The following is a 27344-nucleotide window of genomic DNA, read 5'->3' as shown; positions in this document are numbered from 1 at the left end:
CCCACTAATCATAAGGAGCAATTTTTGTGTTGTTTTTTCCAGAAGCTAGTTTTTAGCATTTGTAGTCAAATGTTTATAGTGCAGCCTTAGTGTTTAGGTGCGCGTGTGCTGTACTGCCTTTGTCCAAATGGTCGACTTTGCTCAGCTAAATGAAGAACTGAAAAGGCATTCCTAAGCAAGCTGGTTCTTAAGTTAAATTTTAGGGGATTGAGTTTCATACTACTGAATGCTGAGTAGTTTGAGCTTCCTGTTAATCCCTCTTTTAAGGAGCTGTGAAATTGTGCTGACGTAATAATCAGTGAATTACGTTGTCTTTGTTTAGCTTGGAAAGTTTTGCAGATACTGGGGGATCTAAAGCATCATCTTTAAATTTAGAGATGCTTGGAGGGTAGCAGTTGCCAGTTTTGTGTAGAAAACAGCCAGCAACCACAGTGATGTTTGTTTAGCAGAAATAATCGAGTGAACTTTGATTTGTACTTCAACCTTTAAAAGGTTTTACGGCCAGTACTCATTATTTTAGTCTTTTCCTTCCCAGTATGGTAGGGACATGCTTGGATGCTGGGGCTAGAGGCTGGTTACAGCAAACCCTCAGCTGATGTTTAACAAAAGATCACTAGCACTTCTGGAAAGCTAAGCAATGTGACCCCAGTGTCTCTAAGCAATGCTTTCCCTTGGCCTGGGAGCACAACCATTTCACGATGATCGTAAGGCAGCCTCATAGCATGCTGCTGTGGAAAGGGGCAATGGCACTGGTCCACTCCTTCTGTTGGCATTCATGTTTGTACTGTTGAGCAGCCGTGTGGATCAGGAAACAGCACTGGCTGAAAACTGCCTCTACAAGGAGGGAAAAAAAAAAAAAGAAAATAGACAGTTTGGAGACAGATCATCTTCCTGATCCTGGTGATTGTATGTGAATGCCAGTGGAAGGAAGGGAATGGGAACATGCAGCTGGGGCCAGGTGGGAAAAATGAGACTACTGTCTCTGCCTGTAGCAGACTAGATTTGTTTAAGCCAGTTGTGAAATCTTTCTTTGTTGTAGAAAAGCTCGTCTTCATCCTTTATTCTGGAGAGGACTTGATGTGACAGAATTTTTAATGGTGGGTTTTTTAAGGAGGCCTGGGATGCGTTGGCATGGCCAGTTTGGGAATATCTGATAGGTGAGAATACTTCTGACTCCTTTAAAGGATTTTACAACCACTGGTTTGAAATGTGAAAAGATGTGAAAGGGCTTGAAAGCATTAGCGTTCTCGGGAATTGCATCGGCGTAGTTCAGTGGCTAATGCTGAAGGAGGACTGTGTATGCTATGTCAACACATAGATGTTTTAAGCTAACGTGTTTAATTTGCGGATAGAGTAGACAGAGTGCACACAGTCACTGCAGCTCAGTTGATGAATGCAAGTTCATTAAGCTACCATACCTTAATTGCCTGTGACTTCTCTATGCCATGGAAGGAGGGCTACTGCACTTGGCTTTGTCTACACTTTGAAATACGTGCACATTTGACATTGCTTAAAACCTTTGGCTAGGATCCACATTTATAAGCATGTAATACAGAAATTGGGATCATTAATTTATGTATCCATCTGGTTACTGTGCAATTTCAGGAAGTACTCTGTAAAAGGACTGTAATTTATTTGAAATGCCGTTGTAAAATTTGATATGTAGTGCTCTGAGTTTGGGAGAGTGGCTCGATCTGATTTTTATGCATTTTTTCCAAAGACGTGGAGCACTAGCAGCTTTTCATTTTCTCATGCAACTTGGTCCAGACTGTGTACTAATGTGCTAGCGATTAACTTGCAACCTTGCAGTGCCAAACTCTCCAAAGTTAGTAGGCTGCCAAAATTGTGTTGTTCTCTTCAGGAGCTTTTGTATTCAACACTGTTAGGAATTCAGACAGCCTTTTACTGCAATTACATCTTTGTTATAAGCAGTTCTCTTAAACTCTAACAAAAAGTATTGTTGATGGTTTTCCATGGTTCTTTTACTCTGGATTAAATTATTGGCACTGAATAGATAGTTTAAAAAAAAAAAAAAGTAACTTAGAATCTTTCATTTATATTCTGCTGTTTCAGAAGTTGATATATAAGCAGCTGCTTTAATAATTAGAAAAAGTTGCTGGAGTTGAACATGGAAAGATACTGTTCTAGACACCAACTCCTCAGTGACTACACGTCTTGTGAAACTGTAAATGAGGGTTACCTTTTGTTCCAGATGTACTCTTGCTGTTCCTTTTAAGTGTTCATCGGAGGCTGGTTGTCACGGCAAGTGGGGCAGTCCTGGGATATCACAAGACTCCCGGCCTCCTTTAGTGGAGATTGCGATCAGTATGCTCCTGAGGTGGCAGCTTCCAGCCCATTTAAACTATAACTTGTTTAAACATTGTTTCTAACCTTAGGGTAATTGGGATCTAACACTGTAAAATGAGGTTGAGAAGTTCTTTGAAACAAGGTTGCTTTCTGCGAGTGTTAATACCCTTTTCCAGCCTGTTGCAGGGGGGAAAAAACCTGCAGGTCTTCACCTTTTTCTAGCACTGGTAATGTTAACTGTCTTTCCTATGGCTTTCCTAGTAGAGGTTAAAAAGGTTATAAAGTAGTGGAGCTACAAATTCAAATACACTTAAGAGGACTTCACATTTGGGAGGGGAGGAGGGGGAAACTTGATATTCATTGTCAACTTTTGGCAGAAGATCTGCATAACATGCATTCTTCTGTATTTCTCAGTTTCAGTAGGTTAGAACTATGATCCTGAAGTCATGGTATTGTTTGTCTTCAGTATCAGATTGTTTCCATTAGAAGTTGTAAAAAGATACAAATGTTTTTGGTTTGCTGTGGTCATTTTAAAATAAATGAGTGGAGTGTTTCTGCATTCTTGTACTGATCTTTATCAGAGGTTTCTCAGGTTTTCCTTTAGCCTCTTGACCACAGGCTGACAGCTCAGCATCTGCAGGTTGTCCAGCAGCAGGATTCCTCCCAGGCAGGCTAACATAAATTTCCGACGGGTATTCAGCCCGTCTGACTGAGGTCACTAACATGCTATCGCAGAACAACAGATTTGTTGTCTGTTGGACTCTAAAAGATAGCCGGGGTCAAAATTCATTGGATCAAAACCATGTAGTCAGCAATGAGCTCCACTCTCTCTTACTTGGAAGCCCACTTTCAGACTAGTGTGTTGTATGCTAGCGTTGTTCCCCTGAATATCTTCTCTCCAGCTCTCTTATAATGTCTCCTTTTCTGCCTCAGTATTCCACAGAGGTATCGGAAGAAAAGCTAAACCTTTACCTTTTGTTGCTCATTGCCCAATGCTTGCTGGCATTGTGATGTCCTTGGCATGTCTTCTGTTTAAATGGTCTATCTCGTCCCTCTTACACTTGATCTTAAAAATCTTGGAACTTCTCTTCTAACTCTTTTAGACTAGTAGTCTAAAGTTCTTCTACTTGATCCTGTAAAGAGTTTTTTTTTCTTGAATTTGTTTCTGTACTGTATTTTTTTTACAGCTAGAATTGTTTTCTTGTAAGCGTTTATGTATTACATACCCTAGCATGATGGTTAACTCTGATTAAATGCTGAGCAGAGCACTGTGAAACCAGTAGTTAAGACTAATGCATTCATCCAGTTTCTGCATTTATGTTCTCTGTGAGCAGAGGTTGGTATTAACTCTGACTTAAGGCTGAAATCATACTATTCCAGAATAAATAGCTCTTTAAATTTTATAAAAATAAAAACATGTTTCCAGTTACTTCTGTCACATATGGAACAACTTAGCTGAACATCTTGCGAGTGTGCTTAGGCTGCCTCTGAAACAGAGTACCTAGATTCTTGTAATGATACTTGAGTGTGGAACACTTCATTCTGTAAAGTAAATTGTTGTTTCAAACAAGCTTTGTCATTCAGAATTTCATGTAATGAAGGAGTTGATATAGTGGTAAGTTTTTCTTTTGGGGTGTTCACTTCTCTGTGTCACAGCACTTTCCAGTATTTTTTTTTGTCCTTTTTTCTATAACCATTCAAAACTAGTATCCATTTCAGTAGATAATTGAAGCTATTTACTGAATCTTTCTTCCTTGGTCAATTTTGAAAGTACCTGAAAAGATTGCTAGACCCTCACTAGTGTTTCCATATCCTAGGTGTGTTTTCACTTCAATTTGAGTGATAGAAGTGGGATGGGACAGGCAGCTTGTACTAGGAATGCTGCTTCTTTAAACTGGTCTGTGCGTTTCCTGAACCTTCCAAAACTGTGCTGGACTGCCAGATGTTTACTGTATTTATAAATCTAGAATTATACGTCAGTGCGTCTGCATAGAAAGATGTATTGTTGTGTCCAGGCTTACCGAGTTTGGTAGTTCAAGACGCTGATGTGTAGTAGAAAGCATTGCTCATTTATTTTGGTGCAGATTTACATTCCTTAAAGGTAGCTGGTTACTGCGGTGGTTGAGTATGGAGTGACATAGGTAGCAGAACTTGCACAGTGAGGTCCTACATAGCTATTTTAGGTTTTTGGTTGAAGGAGCATAGATGTACATTACCTTGGATGCAACGAGTGAGACTTGATGAATTAGGAAGGAAGAAGCACCACCAGGTATTCTCTCTGGGCTCTGCTAAGTCTAAGCTGCAGGACAGTTTAATTCCTGTGTACCGATTCCCTCCCCCATCTATCCAGCTTGGCCTCGTAGTTCAGATGTTTGCATCCACAAATAGATCCAATGCTGTGTAAATGCCATTCTGCTTAATATTCTGGTTGATTTTGGATGCCCTGGTTCTGAAGACAATTTTTAAATAAAATCAACATTGTGTTTTTCTTTGTGGTTAAAACCAAACAAAACCACCTTGCTGTTGATATTAGTGTGCTTTTCACAGTGAGAGCCACAAACTAGTTAAATAAATCATAAGCATCCTGTTTGGAATAATTAATAAGAATCCTGCTGCACTGATGTAAGCATTTAATATTGAGGGGAAGTTTTGTGCAATATTTTACCGTTTGTCAGGATTGTAGTAGTCGTTACCAGCTTTACTGGCGTTCTACGGGATATAGTCCTTACTGCAAGTTTACAATTTAACAGTACAGCTTTCATTACTCTGCATAGCAGAAGACTTCCCCGCCATGTATGAGTGCAGCGTTCTGATGGACAGGATGTATGGCAGAGGTGGAAGGAGCATGGAGGTGGTGCTTTGAGTTTGATGTAAACGTGGTAGATTTAGCTGTCTGAAACAAGAGAGTGTAACATGGAACTCCGACAACAGGTGGTGTTTCTTTGGTTGCTTGCATTTATATCACTTTGAATTATTCAAAACCTTCATTGATCTGTTCAGTAACTACAGCATGTTGTTGGATTCAGCTGATTCAGTTAATTTTAAATGTTCATGAGTTACAAACACACCTCTGGGGCTTATTTCAAAGTAGTCTGTTTTTATGTTTCAGAGGTACATGCCACAGGGTTCAACTATCAAAATGAGGATGAAAAGGTTACTCTCTCCTTTCCCAGTACTCTTCAAAAAGGTAAGAGCTATTTTCATACTTTCTGCTTGTTTCAACCATGTGTTTAAGATATTTGCACTTGAAAAAGCTGGAGTAGGACAGCTCTGTTTTCCCTGAAGTTTCTGACTGCGAATATAGTGCTCCCTAAGGAGTCTGTCCACTGTAAGTCACTTTGTGAGCCTCTGGAATTGAAAATGTTTCGCTAATGGTGATGTTTGCTTCCAACACCTGAGGTGACTCTAATTATTTACCTGCTATTGGGAGTTAGGCCGAGAAGCTATTTATGTTAGCTACTGATGATCTGTTTTCCTCTTACTGAGAATGAGCTAATCTGAATTACTGCAGTATTTTCCTAGGCATGAATGTACTAATTCTTTTGAAACTACTACAGTTTTTTTGCTATGAGGAGTTTGTCAATTGAAACTCAGCTCTTCAATTTGAAAAAGCAGTTTTATTTCATCTTGACAAATACAAATATAAAGATTCTAGGGTGATAAAACTTTAGTGTTTGATTCTGTCGGATATTGGCATGCTGCCTCTCTGATCAAGATCAGGTTTCCCCTTTTGCACTGAGACATCGAGGGCAGAATAAATCCTGAGACTAATTGACTTACAAGCTTGAACACAGCCAATGCTCCGTCTTGGCTTTTGTAGTAGATTTCATAGGATGCTATTATTACTTCGTAGCCATCCTATACTTTTTCAGACTTTACTCCAAGGTAAGGATTGTAGGATTGGACTTCTCAGGTGGCTTAAGGTAGGTCTCTCCTGGTTATTGTATTGTGTTCAGAAGATGAGAATGAATACTGGAACAGCCTTTGCTGATCAAGTGCTAAAATGCTGTGGTGAGTCCGACTTTGCCTGCGTTGCTCTGCTGGAGCTTATTTTGTGTAAGGAGAATGAAGGGTTTGAGGGAGGCTGGCAAAAAAAGTGATGGGTGGAGATGAGTTGAAGGGACGTCTTATTTCAGAAGGGCAGGGGGCCAACTGAGTAGCCTGGCCTGAAGGTCCAGACCAAATAAACGTTCTGTTTGGCACATGGAAGTAACAATGCCCCATCTGTTTCTGTTACAGGGACAGGGACACTAAAGATAGACTTTGTAGGGGAGCTGAATGATAAAATGAAAGGTTTTTACCGAAGTAAATATACCACCCCTACTGGAGACACACGCTATGCTGCTGTCACTCAGTTTGAGGTATGGGCTATATTTTTGTTTTCAGGGAATGTCATTCTTTATATCGGATTTATGCTTAGATGAAGCAAAGACACAATTTCCTAGCGTTAGCTATACCCTCTGGGTAAATTTCAAAAATCTATATTTTTTTGCTTCTTGCTTTTAGTGTGGATGGGTAATACTAAAAGCAGCCTTTATATTGTGACTTCAAGGTCAACAAACTCTGGATCTGGCAAATTCCCCAGCCAACGATCAGGCTGATGTGTGATGCATCGTATATATACAATAGCTGCAATGTTTAAGAACAGCTATTTATTTAGATATGTCCAAATACCTCTATATAGCTTTTCTTTGTGAAGTATATTATTTTTTTTAATAGGACACTCTGCCTTTATTTCAGTAGCTTAATGACATCCAAAATGTGAGCCAGGTTGTGTCTCAAGTATTACGTAAACCCTGGACATAATGACAGAATTTTATACCATATTGTAATTTCATAGTTATCTGCCTGGTTACATAAAAACATGGAGTACTTACCTTGTACAAATAGAACATTTCTTGGGTGCAGTCTATTGATGGAATATAAATAGGTGGTCTTGTGTGTACGGTCCGTGAACGCCTGGGTGCCCTCTCTGCTTTCACATGACTGAGCATTGCTCCTGTCATGACTCTGCTAAATTTTGCTCAGACTGTAGAATTCCATTGGAGCACAGAGTGCTTTTCGGCTGCTCTTTCTTTTTTTTTTTTTTTTTTTTAAAGCCAAGTGAAATAAGAAAGAATAAAATGCTCTAAGACAGAGGTCAAGAGTGTCAATGACAAGACCCTACACCAATGATTGGCCATCGCTCACCCAACTTCTTGCCTGTAAAATATGCTGAATTTTTGTGTGTGTTTTATTGCCACAGTCTCTTGTGATTTATTTGTTTAATGCTCTTATTTCCTTCAGGCTACTGATGCTCGCAGAGCTTTCCCTTGCTGGGATGAGCCTGCTATTAAGGCAACATTTGATATTTCTTTGGTGGTTCCTAAAGACAGAGTAGCTCTGTCAAATATGGTAAGTTCTTGATGTGCAAGTAAACAGTGCTTTAAATAAAGCTGTAATAACCGCAGCTCATTATTTGATAGTTAAATAGTGTTTAACAGACAGAATTAGGAATATAGGTTGTCTTGCTAGCTATTACTAAGCAGTAAAAAAATTGAGAGCGCTTTTAAAAAGGTGCTATTGTGATGTCAGATGCTAGCGCAAAACCTAAACAGGTTGTACAAACCACAGCGGTGGTGGCTTAAAAAAAATAAAGTCTTAGCATATGTCAAGCCACGTGCTGCTTGATTAAGAGTGTCTGGAAAAAAACTAAGCCTTTGTGTGTTTGTATAGCTGTTATAGCTACATAAGCACTTGAGATAAATAAGCATGTTTTCTGCTCTAGAGAATTTCTGACTAGGAACTGGGATAAAATGTACAAGTAGAAGTACTTCTGTCACAAATACAAGTGGGCATTTTCAGGTTGCTCATTTAAATATGGTGCACATATTTCTAGATTATGTTGCTGGAGTAGAGCAAGTCAGTTTAAAAACAGACTTTTTTTTAATCCCAGTATCTGACTTTCATAGTTACCTGTAAAGTCTCATAGAACCTGTAAAGTTCCTTGCCCACTGACCACATGGTTACAGTTTCTGTTTCAGAATTTAAAGTGAAAACCTGATGCCTTATTGGGATCTGGGTAATACTTTTTTTAAAGGACAGCAGCTGATAGCTGATATGCTCAGTGTGGAGTAGAACTTATATATTAGAAAAGTACCTCTCCATGTGTGAGAGGGCATTTTTAGTTAGGAGGGGAACTACACTGTGGTCTGTATTTTAAAATCATAAAAGTAGTCCTTTTATTTTAAGTGCATGACTCATAGTGATGGAATAGTTAGTCAAATGTATTGTGTAATCCAGTTTCACTTCCACGAAGCTAACTGATTCCCTTTCATGTTGAAAGAATGTCATCGACCGGAAGCCGTACCCAGATGATGAAAATCTGGTGGAGGTGAAGTTTGCTCGCACCCCTATAATGTCAACGTATCTTGTAGCGTTTGTGGTGGGAGAGTATGACTTCGTAGAGGCCAGGTCCCTTGATGGCGTCTTAGTGCGTGTTTATACTCCTGTTGGCAAAGCAGAACAAGGAAAGTTTGCATTAGAGGTAAATGTACCCACAGTGACTTGGTTATCGCTGTAGCGATCTCTGACAGGCTGGACATAGCACTCTCCTCTGTTTGTCACCTAAATCCATGCACAGCTCATGAGGGTGGTTTTTCACTTTAATGGCTCGGAGAGACTGGGCTTGATATTAAACAGAATTTCAGTTGTGGACAAACTAATGTCCGTAATGATGGAAACATATGGTTTAATTCAGTTCTGATTTGGTGAGATGACGAGAAGTACTGAAGGGTAGGCTGCAGCCTGGGAGAAAAAGAGGATGGGAGTCTTCCAAACCATTGTGCTCTGGAAGCTGGGAATGGGACTTCTGGAAGAAATCTCATGTATGCTGCTTTCTTAGGCTAGTTTCAGGCATAAATTTTCAAGTTTTATTACTAATTTTTCCAAGTTAACGTAACATTTCTCCTGTTGTTTCTTACAGGTTGCTGCTAAAACTCTGCCTTTTTATAAGGACTACTTCAATGTTCCTTACCCTCTTCCTAAAATTGATCTCATAGCTATTGCAGACTTTGCTGCTGGTAAAGTAACTCACTTTATTGATGAACTGTGTTTTATTTGAATTTTAAACATTTAGGAAGAGGTGTGTATCAATATCAATAAACCTTTGTATTTATTTTATAAAGGTGCCATGGAGAACTGGGGCCTTGTTACTTATAGGTATGCTGTTAAAATACTGTCTTTCCCCCTCTTTGTTCACTAATTCTTGGAAGTAATTGGATTAGTTTTAGGGAGCAGTAATTATTGGGTATCATCCCAAATAAGACTGAGTAAATACCTTCACCTCTTGCTTCGGTTTGGATAATTTTGACTTCTGCAGCAGCGTGCATTATTGTACAAGGCTTAGGAAGGCAAGAATGAGCTATTACAACTACTGTCCAAGGGTGTGAGATTTTTAAGTGTCTGGCAGCACTGCCTGTTCTACAAGAGAGCTTTCTTGGCCGCTTTTTTCCCCCCTGTAAAAGTTACATACTTACTGACACAGCTGGAAGAGTTTCTTATTTTATGTTGTAGGCAAGTTGGTAAATTTAGCAACCACAGTATAACCATGTGGATACGAATAAATAAAAAATATTAACTTGCCTTCCTTTTCAGTTTTTTTTGTTCACCTGATCAAGCTTTTGTACTTTTGCTTGATATTATTACATTATCTGTGCTCATTGTTAGAATTATTTTCCTTCATTTTGTACAACATTGGTCTTGTAAGCTTTAGACTTTAAATTCTGAAATGGTTTGAATTTCTTCTGCTAAGCTTTTAATTTGGCCTTAAAAAATTGAAATGGAAATTTGAGCCCAGGTTTAAAATCTACTTGTCTGCTTATCACAATTCTGATAAAATCTGGTATTTTACTCCCTGTGGGGAAAAAAATATTTGTCCTGGATGAGTAGAATTTTTGGAAGCCTTTCTTAATTGTGCTGTTAATTTCACCTGCCCCTTTATGCTCAGTTTGGCACGCTTGCTTTATCCCTTTGGGGACAGAAGGCTGGCATAACCTGCAGGCACCATCTATGTTTTGAGATGCACGTTTTCCCCCTTTGGGTTGCAGCAGTCCAGAAGTCCTGGACTGACCCACTAAGTCCTGATCACAATGGGGGTGTTTATAGCAGAAGGTTGTGTGCCTGCCCTAGGGAGCACTTGTGCGTGTGTGTGTGTGTGCGCACGTGTGCCCTGTGTGGAGAATCTTGTGCATCTGCAGTGGCGAGTGTAACACGGCTGGTTGTGCACTTGGAAGAGTTGGAATTCCTTTGGGGATGGGGGAGGCAGAGAAGACTTGCTGTGCGTACATCATGCAGTGCAAAGGGAGTTACAGTTAAGGTTCCTAGATTATGTAGGTGAGCTATTTTATAAATAAAGGATAAACTTTCTGTTCCTGCCTGAGTTTTTGCACTTATCTTCTTGCATGCCATAAGGAATTATTGCTCCAAAGCATTCCAACCACTGTGGAACTTACCAAAATAATTTAATGTCTAAACTGAAATAGCTTTTGGTTTTTTCAGTTGTACTGATCACTTTTTAGCTTGCTTAGGTAATTTAACCTACTTTTGATTGTGTTTTTTCCCTAGGCGTGTACCACTCTGTTCAGTTATCTTTCTCTCTTAAATACAGGGAGACTGCATTGCTCATTGACCCCAAAAATTCCTGTTCTTCATCTCGCCAGTGGGTTGCTCTGGTTGTAGGACATGAACTTGCTCATCAGTGGTTTGGAAACCTTGTGACCATGGTATCTAACAGTTACAAGTTCTTCTGGTTTTCTTTGACATGTGCTTCATATCATGTGTGTGTTCTAGTGCCCCTTAATAGCAGGCATGATATCTTTGAAATAAAATAAAAAAAATTCAGATGGCACTTTATTACCACTTTCTTCTTTACTAGCGTGTTCTTTAGAAGTATTCCTAGATCTTTTCTATGCGAAGTAGTGTTCAGTTGTTTGAGTATAGTCCTAGTTAGAGTTGAGCAGGTGTTCCATGGAAATAATTTTGGCTAATCAGGTTACTTAGGAGCAAGAATCCACTGTTTTCCTTTCAGGTAGGCATGATTCACTCATCAGGCTTTCATACCAAGCAGGCACAGCAGTACCAGCTCAGCATTGCAAATTGTTCTAGTCCAGTAGCTGAAAAGTTGCTCAGTAGTAACTCATGTGAATTACTCGGGATATATGAGGACCCGTCTGATTGAATGGCTTGATGTTGGAGTCATGTTGATGGGAATAAAAGCATACCTGAGACAGCAAGACTGAAATCTGTAAATAAATTCCATTTAGTGCTAAAAACTGAAACCAGTATCTGTCAGAGCTTCTGCTCCTAACAAATGGCTTCAGCTTACTCTGTTAATTAGATCTGACATTCCTTTTCCCCAAACCCTGCAAACAGATGCATGAATCCAAATGTTTCCTGAGTTAGGAAGTTTCTTGTGTTGTAAGAAACGAGTTTCATAAAAAAGCATGGCTTCTGGAGCCCCAGATCTGCATTGTTCTGGCTTTTAGGCTGCTTAAATGAAGTGTGAGTGGATGGAGGGAAAAGCTCGGTATAAATATTAATTATAACACTAAGCAAGTTTGTCGAACTTTTCTACAGTGCTGTGCCTCTTAAAATCTAGTGAACTGTGTCCGTTCCTGTTTGCGGTAGCACAGGTAGCTTCCATGTGAGAGCAACACAATACTCAAATGGAAAAGTAATATTGAAGTAATATATTTTTAGCTTTTAGTACAGTTGAGCAGCTGGAAGCAATGAGAGCCAGCATCATGTGACTAGACACCACTGTAGGGTGCCAGCAAGTGCCTTGGGGACCATTAGTGACCCCCGAACCATTTGTGGTCCTTCTGACCATTGAGAACTGTGGCAGTAAGCTTGAGAAAGTATCATTTACAAGAATCTCTAGAATTTATATCGAATTAGCTTTTTATTTTCCTTTTGAAGCTCTAGGTTTTCAAAAACTTTTCTTGAAGAATTTTTTCTCATTTTATATTCCGTGATGCAACTGTGGAATATGAAAAGACATTCCAGTGTTACTTCTCAATTTCCAGAAAGTCAGCTTTTTCTCCTCTCTAATCTGAAGTGCATACAGCACATCCAAAAGCTTCAGTAGCATCACTGGTTTAGTTTGCCAGTACAAGATCTTATTGGCCAGCACAATATGCCAGGTCTTCTGTAGCAAAAATACATGAAATCAGAATACTTCCAGGGGAAGAAATAGATTTGTGAGTGGTTAGGTTCCAGTAGGATAAGGAGAAAAACAGAGAGGTGAAAAGATTTAGAAGTCCAACCTAATTGCCCAGGAATCTGTTTTGCAGTTGCATTAATCCTTTGGCACCAATCTGTGTGTATTGGAACCTTGACTTGGAAACAGATGCGATCAGAAATGTAAAAGAAAATTGGATAGTCTCCACTCTAAAAATAAAGCGGGGCTTATCTGTGTAGAGTTTCAGTAACAGCTTTCCTTATTGAAATTCCACCCTCCCTGGGGTAAATGTTTCATTCATAGTAGAAGCACTAGTTCTTTGTAGAATGGCTTACTGGGCTGATTCTACATCCTGTTCAGTTTCTTTTACTTAACGGTCCATATCATCACAGCCATGCTCATCTGAGTTAACCTCCCCGTTTACATTTAAAGAATGGTTGGTAGTTGCAGTTATGGAAAAGGGTGTTTTATTCCTCAGCATCCGTAGCTTGTTTCCTTATCTTGCCTACTTCAGTTAAATATTAGAAATGAAGGGAAGAATTTGAAAATGTCAGTGTAACATTCTTATCTTAAAAAAACAAAGCCCAACTTCGGGTGGTGAGAAACAACTTTTAACTGTTTATACTAGATTTCAGGTTTCCGTAGTCTAGAACAGTTTTTCAAATTCCAGGTTTTCTTCTTTATGTAAGCATACTCTTTTGCAAAAAAAACCAAACACAAACTCAAACAAAATCAGTCTTCTGCAGCTGCTGCTATTCAGTTTGAAAAAGACACTGTCGTTGTGTTGCCCACAAATCTGCTGCTTTATGGAACCATGCACGTCGCTGACTCTTCCCTAGTCTAGCTAACGTCTTTACTGTTCCCTCGGCAGCTCTGCTCTGACCTCTAGTCTAGTCTCCGGGAATTTCATTTGTACCTGATGAAGTTCTCCTCCATGCAGAGTTTCTAAAACTTAAGACAGAGGGGAAGACAAGTTACTGGGTGCTGATTACTCTTCTTGGGCTGATGACTTCTTTATAGAGATATTTCTCTGATTTGTATTAAACCAGGCCATTAACAGCTTATCTTTGCTTGAAACTTCTTGTTGATTAAATGAAGCTCTTGGAATTTTGTTCTTTATTCTGTCTCCTTATCTTTCCAGGAATGGTGGACCCATCTCTGGCTGAATGAAGGATTTGCCTCCTGGATTGAGTACCTATGTGTAGATCACTGTTTCCCAGAGTACGATATCTGGACTCAGTTTGTTTCTGCTGATTACACACGAGCTCAAGAGCTTGATGCCTTAGACAACAGTCATCCTATTGAAGTAAGTTCTGTCTTTGCTATTGATTGTCTCCCTTTTTTTTTTCTTGTCAGCTGCGTGTAAGCTTTTTTTTTCCTATTAAGAAAAAAAAGGAACTTTGCAGGCATTCACGATGCAAAGGAAAATCTAAGATTGCATTTACACTTTGTGGATGTTCCTCTGCTTGAGTTAGTATTTCAGAAGTGAGGTTTGAGGGTGTGAAGATGCCGCCTTCTGGAGATTTTCTGCTCTACTGACTTGAAATGGCAAAGTTGTGATCAAAACTCTTCATTATGTCTGGTTTGGTTTGGTTTCTCATCAAAGTGAGTGGTTTTCTGGCCCTTGAGCACAGTGGAGTAGCTACTGACTTAGGTGCTCAACAACATAAACCAAAGTGCAGCACAGCCCAGAGCCCAAGCTATCCAACTTTCCTGGGCTTGTAACTGGTTTCCCTCTGAGGCCACCATAGGTGTTTCTGTGTTGTACTCCCAGAACTGTGAGTGTGATGCAGACAGTCTTGAAATAAGTAGGATCTAGCTAGGCTTGCTGCTTTGGAAACAAGGCAGCAGTTTGGTGATGAAGAGAAGGCAGTAATTAGCAGCGAGCTAAATTACAGCAAAACTGGGAGCTGTGCTAAAAGAAGACTCCCTTCTAATTCCTAGAGATCGCCATGGACGAGTTTTCAGGTGGCTTAGGCCATGTTTGATGCAATAGATGTTGGGAGATGATCTTGCTTTGTACGATGGGTCATTTTAGAGTGACTTACTCATTGAGTGCATTTCCTGAGTATGTATTGTTTAATTCTGGGACAGTGAACAACTTCCACTGTTTTGTTTTGTTGGGTTTTGTTTTTTTGTTGTTGTTTTGGGTTTTTTTTTTCCTTTTGGGTAAGTGTTGAACCAAAGGATTGAAGCAAGATCCCCAAGTCTATTTGATTAAATACCAAAAGCTTAAACTATGTTTAACCTGTAAACCAATCCTAACCCAGCCATATGCGAATAAGTTTAATTGACTGGGTGCAGAGATTCCACTAAGACAATTTAGTGATGGATATGCATGCGCTTTCTTCAGTGAGAAGTCAGCTCCTTAAATACTAGAACAAGCAAAATCACAATATTTTATGGCAGTGAAAATTGTTCTCACTGTTGATTATCCTGTTTACTATAGGTTAGTGTTGGCCATCCATCTGAAGTAGATGAAATATTCGATGCTATTTCTTACAGCAAGGGAGCATCTGTAATCCGAATGCTACATGACTACATTGGTGATGAGGTAAAAAGATTGTTGTTAAAAAGCCAAATGTAGATTGTCAAATCTTTTTACAGTTAAAAATAGAATTAAAAACTAATAATAAATCTGTGTATTCTATATTTTGAAAACTTTTCTCCAATTTGTACTTGGGATCTACTTGAACTTACCTAGGAGAAGTGGGAAAATATGGAAGGAGTTACAGATGTATATACTGATCCTAAGATTCCTTGGCTGATTCTTGAATATAAACGCAGCTCGGAGGGAGGCTAGAAAGGACTCTGTTCTGGTGCCGTTTATCGTGGTCTAACCTGGCCGGCAGCTAAAACAACCACAGAGCCGTTTGCTCACTCTGTTCCCTGAGTAGGATGGGGGAGAGAATTGAAAAGAAAAAAAAAGGTAAAACTTGTGGGTCGAGATAAGGGCAGTTTAATAGGACAGAAAAGGGAGAGAATAACAACAATGGTGATGATAAAAGAATATACAAAACAAGTGATGCACAGCACAATTGCTCACCACCTGCTGACCACCAATGCCCAGCCAGTTCCCAAGCTGTGGTCCAGCCCCTGGCCAGCTTCCCCCCAGTTCTATACTGAGCATGACACCATATGGTATGGAATATCCCTTTTGCCAGTCGGGGTCAGCTGTCCTGGCTGTGTCCCCTGCCAGCTTCTGTTGCACCCCCAGCCTCCCTGCTGGGCAGGGTGAGAAGCTGAAAAGTCCTTGACTTGGTGTAAACGTTGCCCAGCAACAACCAAAACATCAGTGTGTTATCAACATTATTCTCATCCTAAATCCAAAACACAGCTCTATACCCGCTGCTAGGAAGAAAATTAACTCTATCCCAGCTGAAACCAGGACACATTACCTGTTCAATTTTATGTTCCCAGGACTTTCGGAAAGGAATGAATTTATATTTAACGAAGTTCCAGCAGAAGAATGCCGCTACAGGTAATGGGTGGTTGTTATATGCTTAAGAAGAGTGATTTCTGGAGACAAAATTTTTAGTGCTGAAGTGATGGATTCTTAAACAGCTGTTTTTTCCACCTGAGATGACTGAAATGCAAGGAAATAATCAGCTTTTTTCCCATTTCATGCAATGTGTCCCCTGCACAGCCCAAATTCAGGATCCTGTAGGGGTTTTGTATCTCAGGAGTATGTGGCTGAGGTAATCTGAAAGGTCTGCATTTACCGTTGATAACCACATCTGCGTGGTAATCTAATTTAGAAATAGAGTATGTTGATTTGCCCTGTAAGCCTTTTGCAAGCTTCCTTTTGCAGTATTGATTGCATGTGTGATTAAACACTTCAAAGTCTTGTATAACATCTCACAGCGCTTTCTTTACTTAAACGTTTTTTGTATATTAGGCATAAATGTGGAAGTGGAACATAATGCTCTAGCAGCTAAAACGAATCCATGTTTGGTCAGCTCTTTTGGTGTAATATATGAAAAACTGAAGGAAAAGATTCTTACATTTACCATTTTGAATATTTAATGCTCACTTTTATTACACTTTATCACAATGTGTATTGATTGCATTTTTTTAGTAAAAAGAAGCTTTCTTCTCCCCTCTCTCCCCCATGAGTGGTTTAAACTATTTATTTTTTCTTGCCTATCATCTATTACAAGTTGATAAAAACACAACCCAAAACATGAAGGGCAGACTGGAGTGATAATACAGCCTCCCACCCTCCAGTGCCTATATAGTGTCCTTAATAGTGTCTGACGTGTGAAGACTCCGGGAGTCCTTAGTCAGACTTTTCTTCTGCAGAGGACCTCTGGGAAAGCCTGGAAAAAGCTAGTGGTAAACCTATTGCTGCTGTGATGAATACATGGACCAAACAAATGGGATTTCCGCTCATTTATGTGGAGGCTGAACAGGTAAATATAATTTTGCATTTTTCAGAACTTGAGATCAAAAGTTCTGCCTTTAACTGTGGTTTAGGATCAAATTTAGTAGTATCTAATTATTTAAAACCTTCTCTTTGATCAGGAGGTAGTGCAGTGGGTTGCTTAGTGACAGTTCTGTTTCTGAAGGGAGGGGAAGTGCAGCTCACTTGAGGAACCTTGTGCAAAGTGATACGGAGTTATTCCACAAGCGCTCTAGATCATGTGCTTGGAGTTTGCTGACATAGCTCGTTCGCTCTTTGTGTGTGAAACGTGTGTTGGGGGGGGGGGGGGAATATCTGACTTAGCTCCCCTTGCCACATGTTTTGCTTTTCACTCCAGTTCAATTATGCTTATTCTACAAGATTGCAGGGTGAATGAAGATTACTGACTGGAAGCTGAAGTCAGACAACAAATTCAAATGAGAAATAGGGCATGTGTGTTTTAACAGTAACAGTGATTAATGTGTTGGAATGATTCTTGAGGTAGTTCCTTTTTCTGGAGGCAAATACAAGTTATTCTGTTTAACATAGGGCACATGAACGTATTGTGATATACAGAAGCTGAGAGTAGATGTTCTGATAATTCCTTTCTCTCTTTTTCTTTTCATTTTTTTTTTCCCTCAGCAAGAAGATGACAAGGTGTTGAAGTTAGTCCAGAAGAAATTCTGTGCCAGTGGACCCTATACTGGTAAGATGAGTGCTAAGAGTAGGAATGGAGTGTTTGTTGCTTTTCATGCAATGGCAGCAATTTTGAGAGATGAAACAGCTGCACTGCAGAGCAGGCAGGTGCTCTGCTTGGATTCAGGTGTCTAAGTATTTGTTAAAACTTTAGAAAAATCTAAGGTTGAACACTCTCACACATGTGGTTTCCACGTCCTCCTTGCATGGAGAACGGCATTCATCTGCAGCCTTTGGTTCAGTTTTCATTCATTCTTTTCTGATGCCTGGTTTAAGGCCAGTGCTGCCATCTGAGGAGCTCTGTAAGCGGCTGGTTTTATAGTGCCACTGAAATAAAAATGCCTCATGTGGAAGCTAGTTCTATCTTAAGACACAGATTGCACCCATCTTCAATGCTTCTAGAAATTAAAATGTTTGGCTTGAAAGGTGATTTAGGGATTCTTGGTTTTTACCTCTTGAACTGCCGTTTTCCTTCAGATTTGTGCCTTTTCAGATTTAAATCCAAGTAGCTTGCTTAAACTGCTGCAGAAACTTGTTTGAACATCAGGCAGAGTTTCTCAGTGTTGTGTGCATACTTTTTTATTCCTTAGGCCTTCCTTTATATTGTTTCTTCTTTCAGGGGAGGATTTCCCCATGTGGATGGTCCCCATAAGTATTTGTACAAGTGATGACCCCACCTGTGCCAAAATGCAAATATTGATGGACAAACCAGAGCTCACCTTGGTTTTGAAAGACATCAAACCAGACCAGTGGGTGAAGGTGAGTTGTCACAAAGGAGAACATATTACTGGGAATAAGTTTGATTGTCGCTGTAATGTTCCCTTGCATTTCATTTTCCTCTTCTCTTTTTTCTTTTCTTTTTTTCCTTCCCCTTGCAATCTTGTATTTCTTATGGAGGGGCCTCTGCACTGCTATTGAACGTTGGCTCCTCTTTATAATGCTTGCTTAGCGTAGTCCTTTGCCTTCCAAGAGGAGTCTAGACAATGTAAACTTGAACCTTTCAGGAGTCCAAGCCCGGAAAAACAGTGTGCAATTAGAGGCAGCTTTTGAGTTGAAATGTGGTGGCTTTTTTGGTATCCCATGGCAACCACAGTTTAGTTAAAGTCCGTCTCAAGCAAAAATAGTCCTGTTTATCTTTCATTAGTGTGAAGGTTTTCTACTGGCTATTGCCAGAGAAGTACAAATCTGCAAGTGAAAAAATTCGCTGTTGCGGTATCCTGCAGACACCAGTCAAACTGAATTTAAAAATTGAAAGACAGCAACTGGCTGGGACTGTTGCTGTATGAACTACTGAGGTTAGAGGGTAATTGTTTCTAAGCTGGAGCTGTGCTCCGAGAGGTGGCTCCAGGAATTAACACTAAGGGTTAGTCTCTTTTTTTTTAATATTAATCAAATCTTCCTATTTAACTGACATGGGCATTCCAGCTGTCAGGCCTGCGTATTCTCTTGAATCACCATATCTGGGTCCTCCCTGGTAACAGAGGGGCATGAAATGACCAATTCTGAAAATGCCCTGTCTAAATGAGATGTTTCTGCCGGCTCAGTCGAAGGTGAATTTGTGGAACTGCTGGCTGCAAAGGTTGTCAGTCTGTGAGGTTTTCACTTAGTGTCATAGTCCTGAGGACTTGTGATTGGACTGACCAAATCATAGGGGAGCAAAGGGGGTGACTTCCTGATGAGCTCAGTAATGGTTTTGGTTTATGCTAGGTACTGTTGTTCAACCAACCGCAATATTTGACCAATCTACACCAAAATGCTAGTAGGTAGCAGCATGTAGCCAGTGCAGTTCATCAAGCTTACTGACCATGACTTGCTTTTATGCTGGCCAGAGGTGCTTGCTCTCCTTTCCTAAGAAAATGTTTCTTTCTATCAAAATTGAATGAAACAGGTTGTAAAAGAGAGGTTACAAAAGTGAAGATTCTAGCACCTGCAGTCTCGTGCGTTTTATCTTCTCGATGCATTCCTTCAGTTAGGAGTTACCCCTGGAAGAGAAGCTTCTCTTTTCTCCTTGCTCCTAGTTTTAACTCTAGCCTCTGTTTCTTTGTGTCAGCTCACTCTCATCTTCTATACCTCTTAGTGAGCATTTCTTCTTTGAAATCTTAAGTCTTTCTCCCCAACTTACAATTTGTTTTTTCTTTTTATTTAAATTCTAGTGACTAAATTCTCTGAGCTGTGATGCTTTGAGGAATTTCTAGTGGTTCAAAAATTTAAAAAAAAAATTCCTTATTTGTTCCTTACTTTTAATTTTTGACTCTTTTGGTGCATTTCAGTTAAACCTTGGAACGGTAGGGTTTTACCGTACTCAGTATAGCCCTGACATGCTGGAGAGTTTAATACCAGCAATCAAAGACCTCTCCCTACCCCCTGTGGACAGGCTTGGCCTGCAGAATGATCTTTTCTCTCTGGTAAGCAACTCTTTGCTATTCTGTCTGATAGTGAGAGCTACAGTAACTGCAGAAATCAGTGGCTGAAGAGTCACTCTCAGTTTCTGGAGGCAAAGTGCCTTTGGGATTACTGCATACATCTAGCTATTAATTAGCTCGACAAGTTCTAACTTGTATTATGTGACTTAAACCCTATGGAAGCAGTCTGTCTGTAACTTCTGTAACTTTTAAAAATGTGGGTTTGCTACCCTGCCTCTCCAGCTTCAAAGCTTGTAACTCTTGTCACAGCTTAGTTGAAGGGGTTTGAAACTGTAGTCTGAGTCATTTCCCAAATATTGCAAGACTAATGGACAAAAAGAATGAGCAAATAATACACGTAGAAACATTTGTTAGACTCCTATTTTGGTTTCCGTTTTAATCATGTTTTTATTGGAGGTGAATATAGCTTAGATAATAAAAATTCACCTTCACTTCTTTTCTGGTACCATAAATTACTGATCTGGTCTCAGATTAACAGAAATCTGAGCAACCTGGTTGGCTATGCCGACTGTAGGTATTAACAACTGCACTAAGCACAGAAGTGTTTTGATGATGCTGTGAAGCAGTTAATACAAAATTTTTCTGGCAGAGGTGGAAAGGCGGTACTTCTTGTACTAGTTCACGGGAAGCAGGAAGGAAAAATGACTTCTGCGGTTTTACACTCTCAATTTAATGAAGAGCAAAAATTAAATCTCTAAATCTTTACAGTTTTTAGTTAAAATAAGATTTTGGTGGGTGTAGTATCTGGCTGAGAATAACTCTGGGGGTTTGCTTTTTCTTGCCAGCATTGCTGCAATTTTGTAAAGTCACTCAATCTCCTTGTCTGTTTCTTGTTTGCAAAATGTGCTTATAATTATATAGCTGTCTCCTTGTAAAGTGCTTACCTGTGTATAAAAGCATTGTGTGCCGTGAGCAGACAGCGAAGGTGCTTTGACTAGTGTTAACTCATCTTGGCAGAACCCCACAACAGAGAAAATAGAGGTTTTTATGCAGGCTGTGCAAACTGAACAGGGAAGACTGTAAAATAATGTGATGAACTATTAAGTCTTAATTCCGTTTGGAAGTAAGATTAATCTCTGTCTTTTCCTCTCCCAGGCCCGAGCTGGAATCATTAGCACTGTAGAGGTTCTAAAAGTCATGGAAGCTTTTGTGAATGAGCCCAATTATACTGTGTGGAGCGACCTCAGCTGTAACCTGGGGATCCTCTCAACTCTCCTGTCCCACACAGACTTCTATGAGGAAATCCAGGTGTTCGTGAAAGATGTCTTTTCACCAATAGGGGAGAGACTGGGATGGGACCCCAAACCTGGAGAGGGTAGGAAACTTCTGTGAAATCCAGTAGTGGTTTTGGAAAACTGTGTAAATAAATGTCAAGATTTTGCGAAAGGAGAGAGAAGGGAGGAAGAAGAAATTATGAAGTAGGCATTCAGGGTGATTTCTATACTTAAACACAAAACCCCAAAACAACCCTCTGGGATCAAGCACAAGTTAAAATGGTAAAACTTCTCCCTACCCAGTCACTGATTGATAAAAATTCTCTGCCTTAGCTTTGCATCTATTGGAGTGCATGAAACTTATTAAGACTACAGGGATGGAAAGCTATGTATGTGCAGATTTACTTGTCCTAGTCAGTCCTGTTGTAGATGCAAATGGTTAATATTACTGACTTAGCTCAGGTTACTTAGCTTAGCCTGTTTTGTTTGGTCTGGAATAATCTTGTCCTGACCCTCTTGCCATAACAAAAAAAAAAAAAAAAAAAAAAATCAATGCATTCTCCAGTTGGCACCAAGGAGAGTGGGAAGAGGCCTAGTTTCTTTAGGTATCCTCAAGCATGTGGAAGGATTGTTATACAGCTCTGCCCCAGTCACTCGAGGTGGAAGAACACTTCATTATTTTAATTGTTGAATTGTGTCTCCAAGTAATTATTTTTTTTTCCCCTCCTACTCACTCACTAGGTCATCTAGATGCCCTTCTGAGAGGTCTGGTCTTGGGCAAACTAGGAAAAGCTGGGCACAAGGCAACATTAGAAGAAGCCCGACGCCGATTTAAGGACCATGTGGAAGGAAAACATATGCTGTCAGCTGATCTGAGGAGTCCTGTAGGTTATTGTAAATTTTGGTTCCCCAAAGACTGTCCCCACTCAGCACTGCACACGCTGAACTCTTTTATTTCCAAGAGTAGGGAAGCTAGAGGAAACCAGTGTCAAGGTATGAGACCAACTGGTTTGGCAGAGGTGGTGGGAGCTTGGGTAAGTCCAGTTATGAAGAAAACGATACTGGAGAGCATGGTACAAACATCCCTGTGTTTCTTGAATCAAGTAAGCCTCATCTGTTGTGGCAAATACTTAGTGATAACTAATGAGCTTAGCTGTACCCACCGTAACCGCTGCAGTATGATGTTGGTCTCTAGATTGTGTTGCTTTTTGGGTTTTGAAAACTATTCAAGTGCAGTGCTGAACCTGAGCTGACTTCTATTCATTGAGATCCATCCGTGACCAGCCTACACCTTCCGGGTTTAGAAGCACTGTGGTGAACTGCAGGGATTGTGGAAGAGCTCTGCAGGTGTCAGCTTGGCCCTGCAAAGCACAAAGTATAACTATGGTGAATATGGATCAGGTGTATGCGAATTGCTTACTAGCTAGGTGTTGTGTGGTACAAAGATTTCTTGTTCTGGTGTTTTGCTGTGGTTGAAATTACCGAAATTATGCTGAAATTGAGGAAGAGGTAAAGGAGTTGATGCATCTTTAAAAGCCAGTCTTAAAACACAGAAAGGATCAGTGCCAGTATCTTCCAGATCTGTTCACTTGTCTGAAATTGAACCCAAATATATAGAAATTGATTGTTGCATTTCTAAAAGCGTGGTTTTTGAAGGACCTTCCTTGTTTATGCTCTATCTTAGGTATATGTAACTATTTTGAAGCATGGAGATAGTACTACTTTAGACACTATGCTGAAGGTGAGTGCGTACTCTGTTGTTAACACCACCAGCTTATGCAGCGAAAAGCTAAATATTCTACCCTCCAAGTTCCTCTAAGACATAGTTTATCTGCAGACAGGCTCAGTGTGATGTGAACACTAGGGCTTCGTTGTGGTGCTCCCTGGTCCCTGTGCAGTGGGAAATTGCCACCTAGTGGATTGCTGCATCTCTCAATTTAGGATTATTTTTCATCGCTTGGAGGCACGGTCCTACTTGACCTTATATAAACAGTGGTGAAGATCAGTTTATTACTAATGGTACTTTCTGCTGATGTACATGTAACGAGGTCTGTAATGTGGATAGCTGCGGGATGATTCATGAACAAGTTCAATTTGTCACATATTAGGCTTGAGGACTAATCTAGCTGCTCTAGTATATACAGCAAGTTCGGCAGTGTTAGGTAAGAACTCAGCATTTAATACCAGGCGCTAATATTATTCACTTTGGCTTTGAAGCTTCACAAGCAAGCAGACATGCAGGAGGAGAAGAACCGAATTGAACGAGTTCTTGGAGCCATCTCTCAACCAGAACTGATTCAAAAAGTTCTCACCTTTGCACTTTCAGTAAGTCATTGGAGAAGCTGCTGCTTCCTTACCTCGTGAGAAGGACAAGTGTGTTCAGAGCACTTGGTGATAGAGCACTGTGTGGGTATAATGCACTAAAATAGGAGGAATAGTGGGAAGGGGGAAAGCTCTCGTTGGCAGATTCAGCGTAGAAATGCATAAAGCCAACGTGTTGTATTTGTTGAAACAGTCTTGAATATTTGTCTACATTTTCATCTTCAGGAAGAGGTACGTCCCCAGGACACGGTATCTGTTATTGGTGGAGTAGCTGGAGGCAGCAAGCAGGGAAGGAAAGCTGCTTGGAAATTTGTAAGGGACAATTGGGAGGAACTTTATAATCGATACCAAGGTGGATTCTTAATATCCAGACTAATAAAGGTATGTGTGGCTGTGAGAAAAGGCCTGTTCACACACATGACCAAAACTAAGCTGTTATATTTGAAATGTTAAAAACTCACCCTTGGTTAATATTTTTTTCCTTCAGCTAACAGTGGATGGATTTGCAAATGATAAAATGGCCACAGAAGTTAAGGTAAGAAATTTTAATTATAGAAGTGATTAACTTCACATGACAACCATTGTGCGCTTTAGACTGTAAGCACCTGGTGGAAGAGCCATGAGTTTCTGTGGTTTTTTGGTTTTGAACTGTGGCTCTACCTCTAACTAGTCTGACTGTTGCATAGTTCCTGAATTGCACTGCTTTAGGCTGAGTTATTTTATTGAAATGTCTTAAATTAGCATTTTCACAAAGTAATGTCCAACTTCTAGTGATTTCTGTTTCACTAGTTTCACTCAAACTATTATAAAACCCTGCGCAGTTTGTGGCAGTGGTTCTGAGACTCCCCAAAAGACGACCTTTAAAGATAATCGTAGCAAAATTCCTAGTTGTTACAACTTCCACAGTAAGCTGAGGCTTACATCACCACTTTGTTCCTCCCCAGACCGACATGGCACACTTGGGGCTGGCTGCGCTAGCATCCAGGGACTCCCAGGGGAATTAACATGGTAGAAATTGGCTAAATTCTATACTATAGGCCCAAGTTTTACGTGGACGTTTGTGCTGCATGCTAAGGGCAAGGCTTTGACACAAGGCAGATTAATGTGTTTGCAGAGAATCTGTCTTGAAGTTAGTGGCTCAAGGTGATGTGATTTCATTACTCGAGCATCCCCTCTGACCTGAGAGTGGAGGCGCAGGTCTCAGTGGTGTTTTGAGAATGCGTGTGGGTTTTATTCTTTACTCTTTGCCTGTGTTTTTACAGGGACTCTTTCTTGGAATAAGAAACTTAAAAATATGGCCCTTAATTACCACTTTCCTGTGAGGAAAATGCTCAGGAGGAATTCTTATTTCAAAGATATGCTGAGCCATGAGCTCTATCTATCCTTTTTTTACCACCTAGTGATCTCTTCTTAGAAAAGATTTAGTAGCACAAGTGATTTTACAGAGAAATCTTGCACTGCAGTTAATTTTTTTTCTTAAAGAATGCTTTGCAAAACACTTACCAGAACAATCATCCATAACTAAATCGTAACTACCTTCCAAGAGAACTTCCTGAGACAGTATGCCTAGCTTTTAGCTGCAGTACTTAATGCGTCTGAGTTTCCACGTCACCTTGTAGGGTACGTTAGCGTGAGGTCATCCACCAGGTACTGGGAAAAGCTTGCTTGAGTGACGATGGGGGTGACTCCTGGCTGTGCCAGCTTACTCTACCCCTTCACCCATTGTAAAGTGCGAAGTCACAGCAGCCTCTGGTGCAGTTTTTTCAGCTTCAGCTATTTGCAGGGGATCGATATTGTTGATTCTGGAGAAGGAAACGTGAGAATATTCAGCAAAACTCGAGTGCTGCTGGTGCTTGGAGGTCATTACGCAGCTTGGAAAGAGGCCTAGGTAGAGCGCTAAGAAATCTGATACCGAGCGAATGCTTTTGCAAAATGGCCTTAGGCTTCCCTTAGTGTCTTCTTCCAAGTATCCAGAAATACGCACTTGATTTGCTGCTCGTTTCTTGCCTCCCGATGAGGGACTGAATTCATCTTTTCGTGCCGCTTGCTGTCCCTGGGAGCAAGGACAAGACAGGACAGGAGGCAGCGTTTGGGTTAGTTCATAGAAATCCTACCGTGGCTTTCCTTTAGCAGAGAAATGATGGCATTTGCTGTTCCCACTCTGTACTTGGGGTTTACGCATCCTGCAAACTCTGCAAGCACGCTGCAAATTTGTCAAGAGTCTGTGACGTTGGTGGGAGCAGATAGCACGAGGAACATAATTCACAAAAGCATTTCTATATAACCTAGGGAATGTGGCGACTTAAAAATATGATCTTGTCTATGCCTGTTTATACCCTTATGGATGGTTGTGTGCTTTTTATACAGGCCTTCTTTGAGAGTCACCCAGCTCCATCGGCAGAACGCACTGTCCAGCAGTGCTGTGAAAATATTCTGCTGAATGCAGCTTGGCTGAAGCGGGACGCCGAGAACATCCACCAATATTTTCTGCAGCGCAAGGCCCCACCAGCCATGGTGTGAATCTGTGCATGCCACCGCTGCAGTCCTGCTGCCGCCTCATGGGGAGAGGGAGGAGCTACCCAACAGCTGATTCATATGCCAAGAATTTGGAGTCTTTTTCTCAAACCAATGGGGATTGGACAATGAATGTAGTTAACTGGTTCCTGCTCACACTCCAGATTTAAATTCTATTAAAATTATCAGCAATTCAGCAAAAAAAAAAAAGAGAGAGAAAAATCTGTAAATATGATAGTAATAAAATAGAGCATAACAAAACTGTGAAACTTCCTCAAGCCTTGTCAGTGGTTAAAATATTTAACAACCCCCTCCTGACACTCTTATTGACAGATGTTCTGTTTTTTACACCCTCCCCCAGCCCTCCCCAAAAAAACAAACCAGTGGTTCCTAGGTCAGTGGAATTTTGTGGAGAGTCTGGGGCAGGACTGGGTTAATGCCTCTAAGCGTTGTGTGGAACAGGTCACTCAGAAAGGCAGGTAGCTGGTATAACATAGAGTCTGTGCATCATTCTAAGCGCAAGGTTTTGGGGAGATGTTCCTGCAACCCCCCCAATCCAAGGATAGTAGATTCCCTCCCTTTTGTGTTACCTCTCAGCAAAAAGAAAAATGTTCTGTTGCTCTTCGGTTTTTCTCCTTGGTTCCACTTGCTGATGTCCTTCTTAGAGATAACGGAATTGTAAGGAAACATCTTTCATAGCCACATTAAATAAGAGAAAGATTCATGCAATTTATTTTTTTTTCTTACTAAATTGCACCCTCAAAATGCATGCAAATGAGGAGATAACTACTATGTGACTGGTTCTCCTGGCTGCTGTTAGGGCAGGTCTCTTCTATTCAAGACACCGCTATTTGTCTAAAAGATCCAGCTTGTTCAATCTCCTCATGGCCGTAGCAACACTAGCTTTTCATTCCTTTCTGTGATGTTGATGGTAATTTGATTCAGAAGCCTTAAATTAGTGATGACTGGCGTGATGATGAAGTCTAAGCTGTGTGCCATCATTTACTTCACAAAGCAGCGTGGTCTACTAACCAGGCACGACACCCTCTAATACAAAGGTTGGAGTTCCATATTTATTTTTTTTTTCTTTAACAGGAATTCATATTTGGTGTGGCTTAACTGTATTTCAGAAGGTCATCAGACTAACTGTCAGACTGCTTCCCTGAAACATTTTTGTGCTATTGTTTAAAAAAAAAAAAAATTAAAACAGTTGGCGTTAATAAAAATGTCAATGTGAAATTCACATC

At 40.3% G+C, this 27344-nt stretch overlaps 1 protein-coding gene across 1 annotated transcript in view; it reads left to right on the top strand.

Annotated features, from left to right (window-relative positions):
- Positions 1 to 26307, top strand: part of NPEPPS (aminopeptidase puromycin sensitive) — a 38708-nt gene extending 12401 nt beyond the window's left edge. Inside the window, exons 3-23 of the mRNA XM_054801032.1 lie at positions 5417 to 5494; positions 6547 to 6668; positions 7594 to 7701; positions 8633 to 8833; positions 9272 to 9368; positions 9474 to 9507; positions 10955 to 11069; positions 13668 to 13832; positions 14976 to 15080; positions 15947 to 16007; positions 16829 to 16938; positions 17571 to 17634; positions 18244 to 18383; positions 19895 to 20029; positions 21143 to 21362; positions 22003 to 22145; positions 22946 to 23002; positions 23479 to 23586; positions 23809 to 23964; positions 24071 to 24118; positions 25951 to 26307. Of these exons, the coding sequence (XP_054657007.1) occupies positions 5417 to 5494; positions 6547 to 6668; positions 7594 to 7701; positions 8633 to 8833; positions 9272 to 9368; positions 9474 to 9507; positions 10955 to 11069; positions 13668 to 13832; positions 14976 to 15080; positions 15947 to 16007; positions 16829 to 16938; positions 17571 to 17634; positions 18244 to 18383; positions 19895 to 20029; positions 21143 to 21362; positions 22003 to 22145; positions 22946 to 23002; positions 23479 to 23586; positions 23809 to 23964; positions 24071 to 24118; positions 25951 to 26103 (2420 nt within the window). The 3' untranslated portion in view covers positions 26104 to 26307. The remainder of the gene's footprint in view (positions 1 to 5416; positions 5495 to 6546; positions 6669 to 7593; positions 7702 to 8632; positions 8834 to 9271; positions 9369 to 9473; positions 9508 to 10954; positions 11070 to 13667; positions 13833 to 14975; positions 15081 to 15946; positions 16008 to 16828; positions 16939 to 17570; positions 17635 to 18243; positions 18384 to 19894; positions 20030 to 21142; positions 21363 to 22002; positions 22146 to 22945; positions 23003 to 23478; positions 23587 to 23808; positions 23965 to 24070; positions 24119 to 25950) is intronic.
- The last annotated feature ends 1037 nt before the right edge of the window (positions 26308 to 27344 follow it).

The sequence above is a fragment of the Grus americana genome, chromosome 22 (genome assembly GCF_028858705.1).
Source record: "Grus americana isolate bGruAme1 chromosome 22, bGruAme1.mat, whole genome shotgun sequence".
NCBI classification, from domain to species: domain Eukaryota; kingdom Metazoa; phylum Chordata; class Aves; order Gruiformes; family Gruidae; genus Grus; species Grus americana.
Note: the sequence above shows the minus strand (reverse complement) of the source record. Positions and strands in the feature narration are given on the sequence as shown.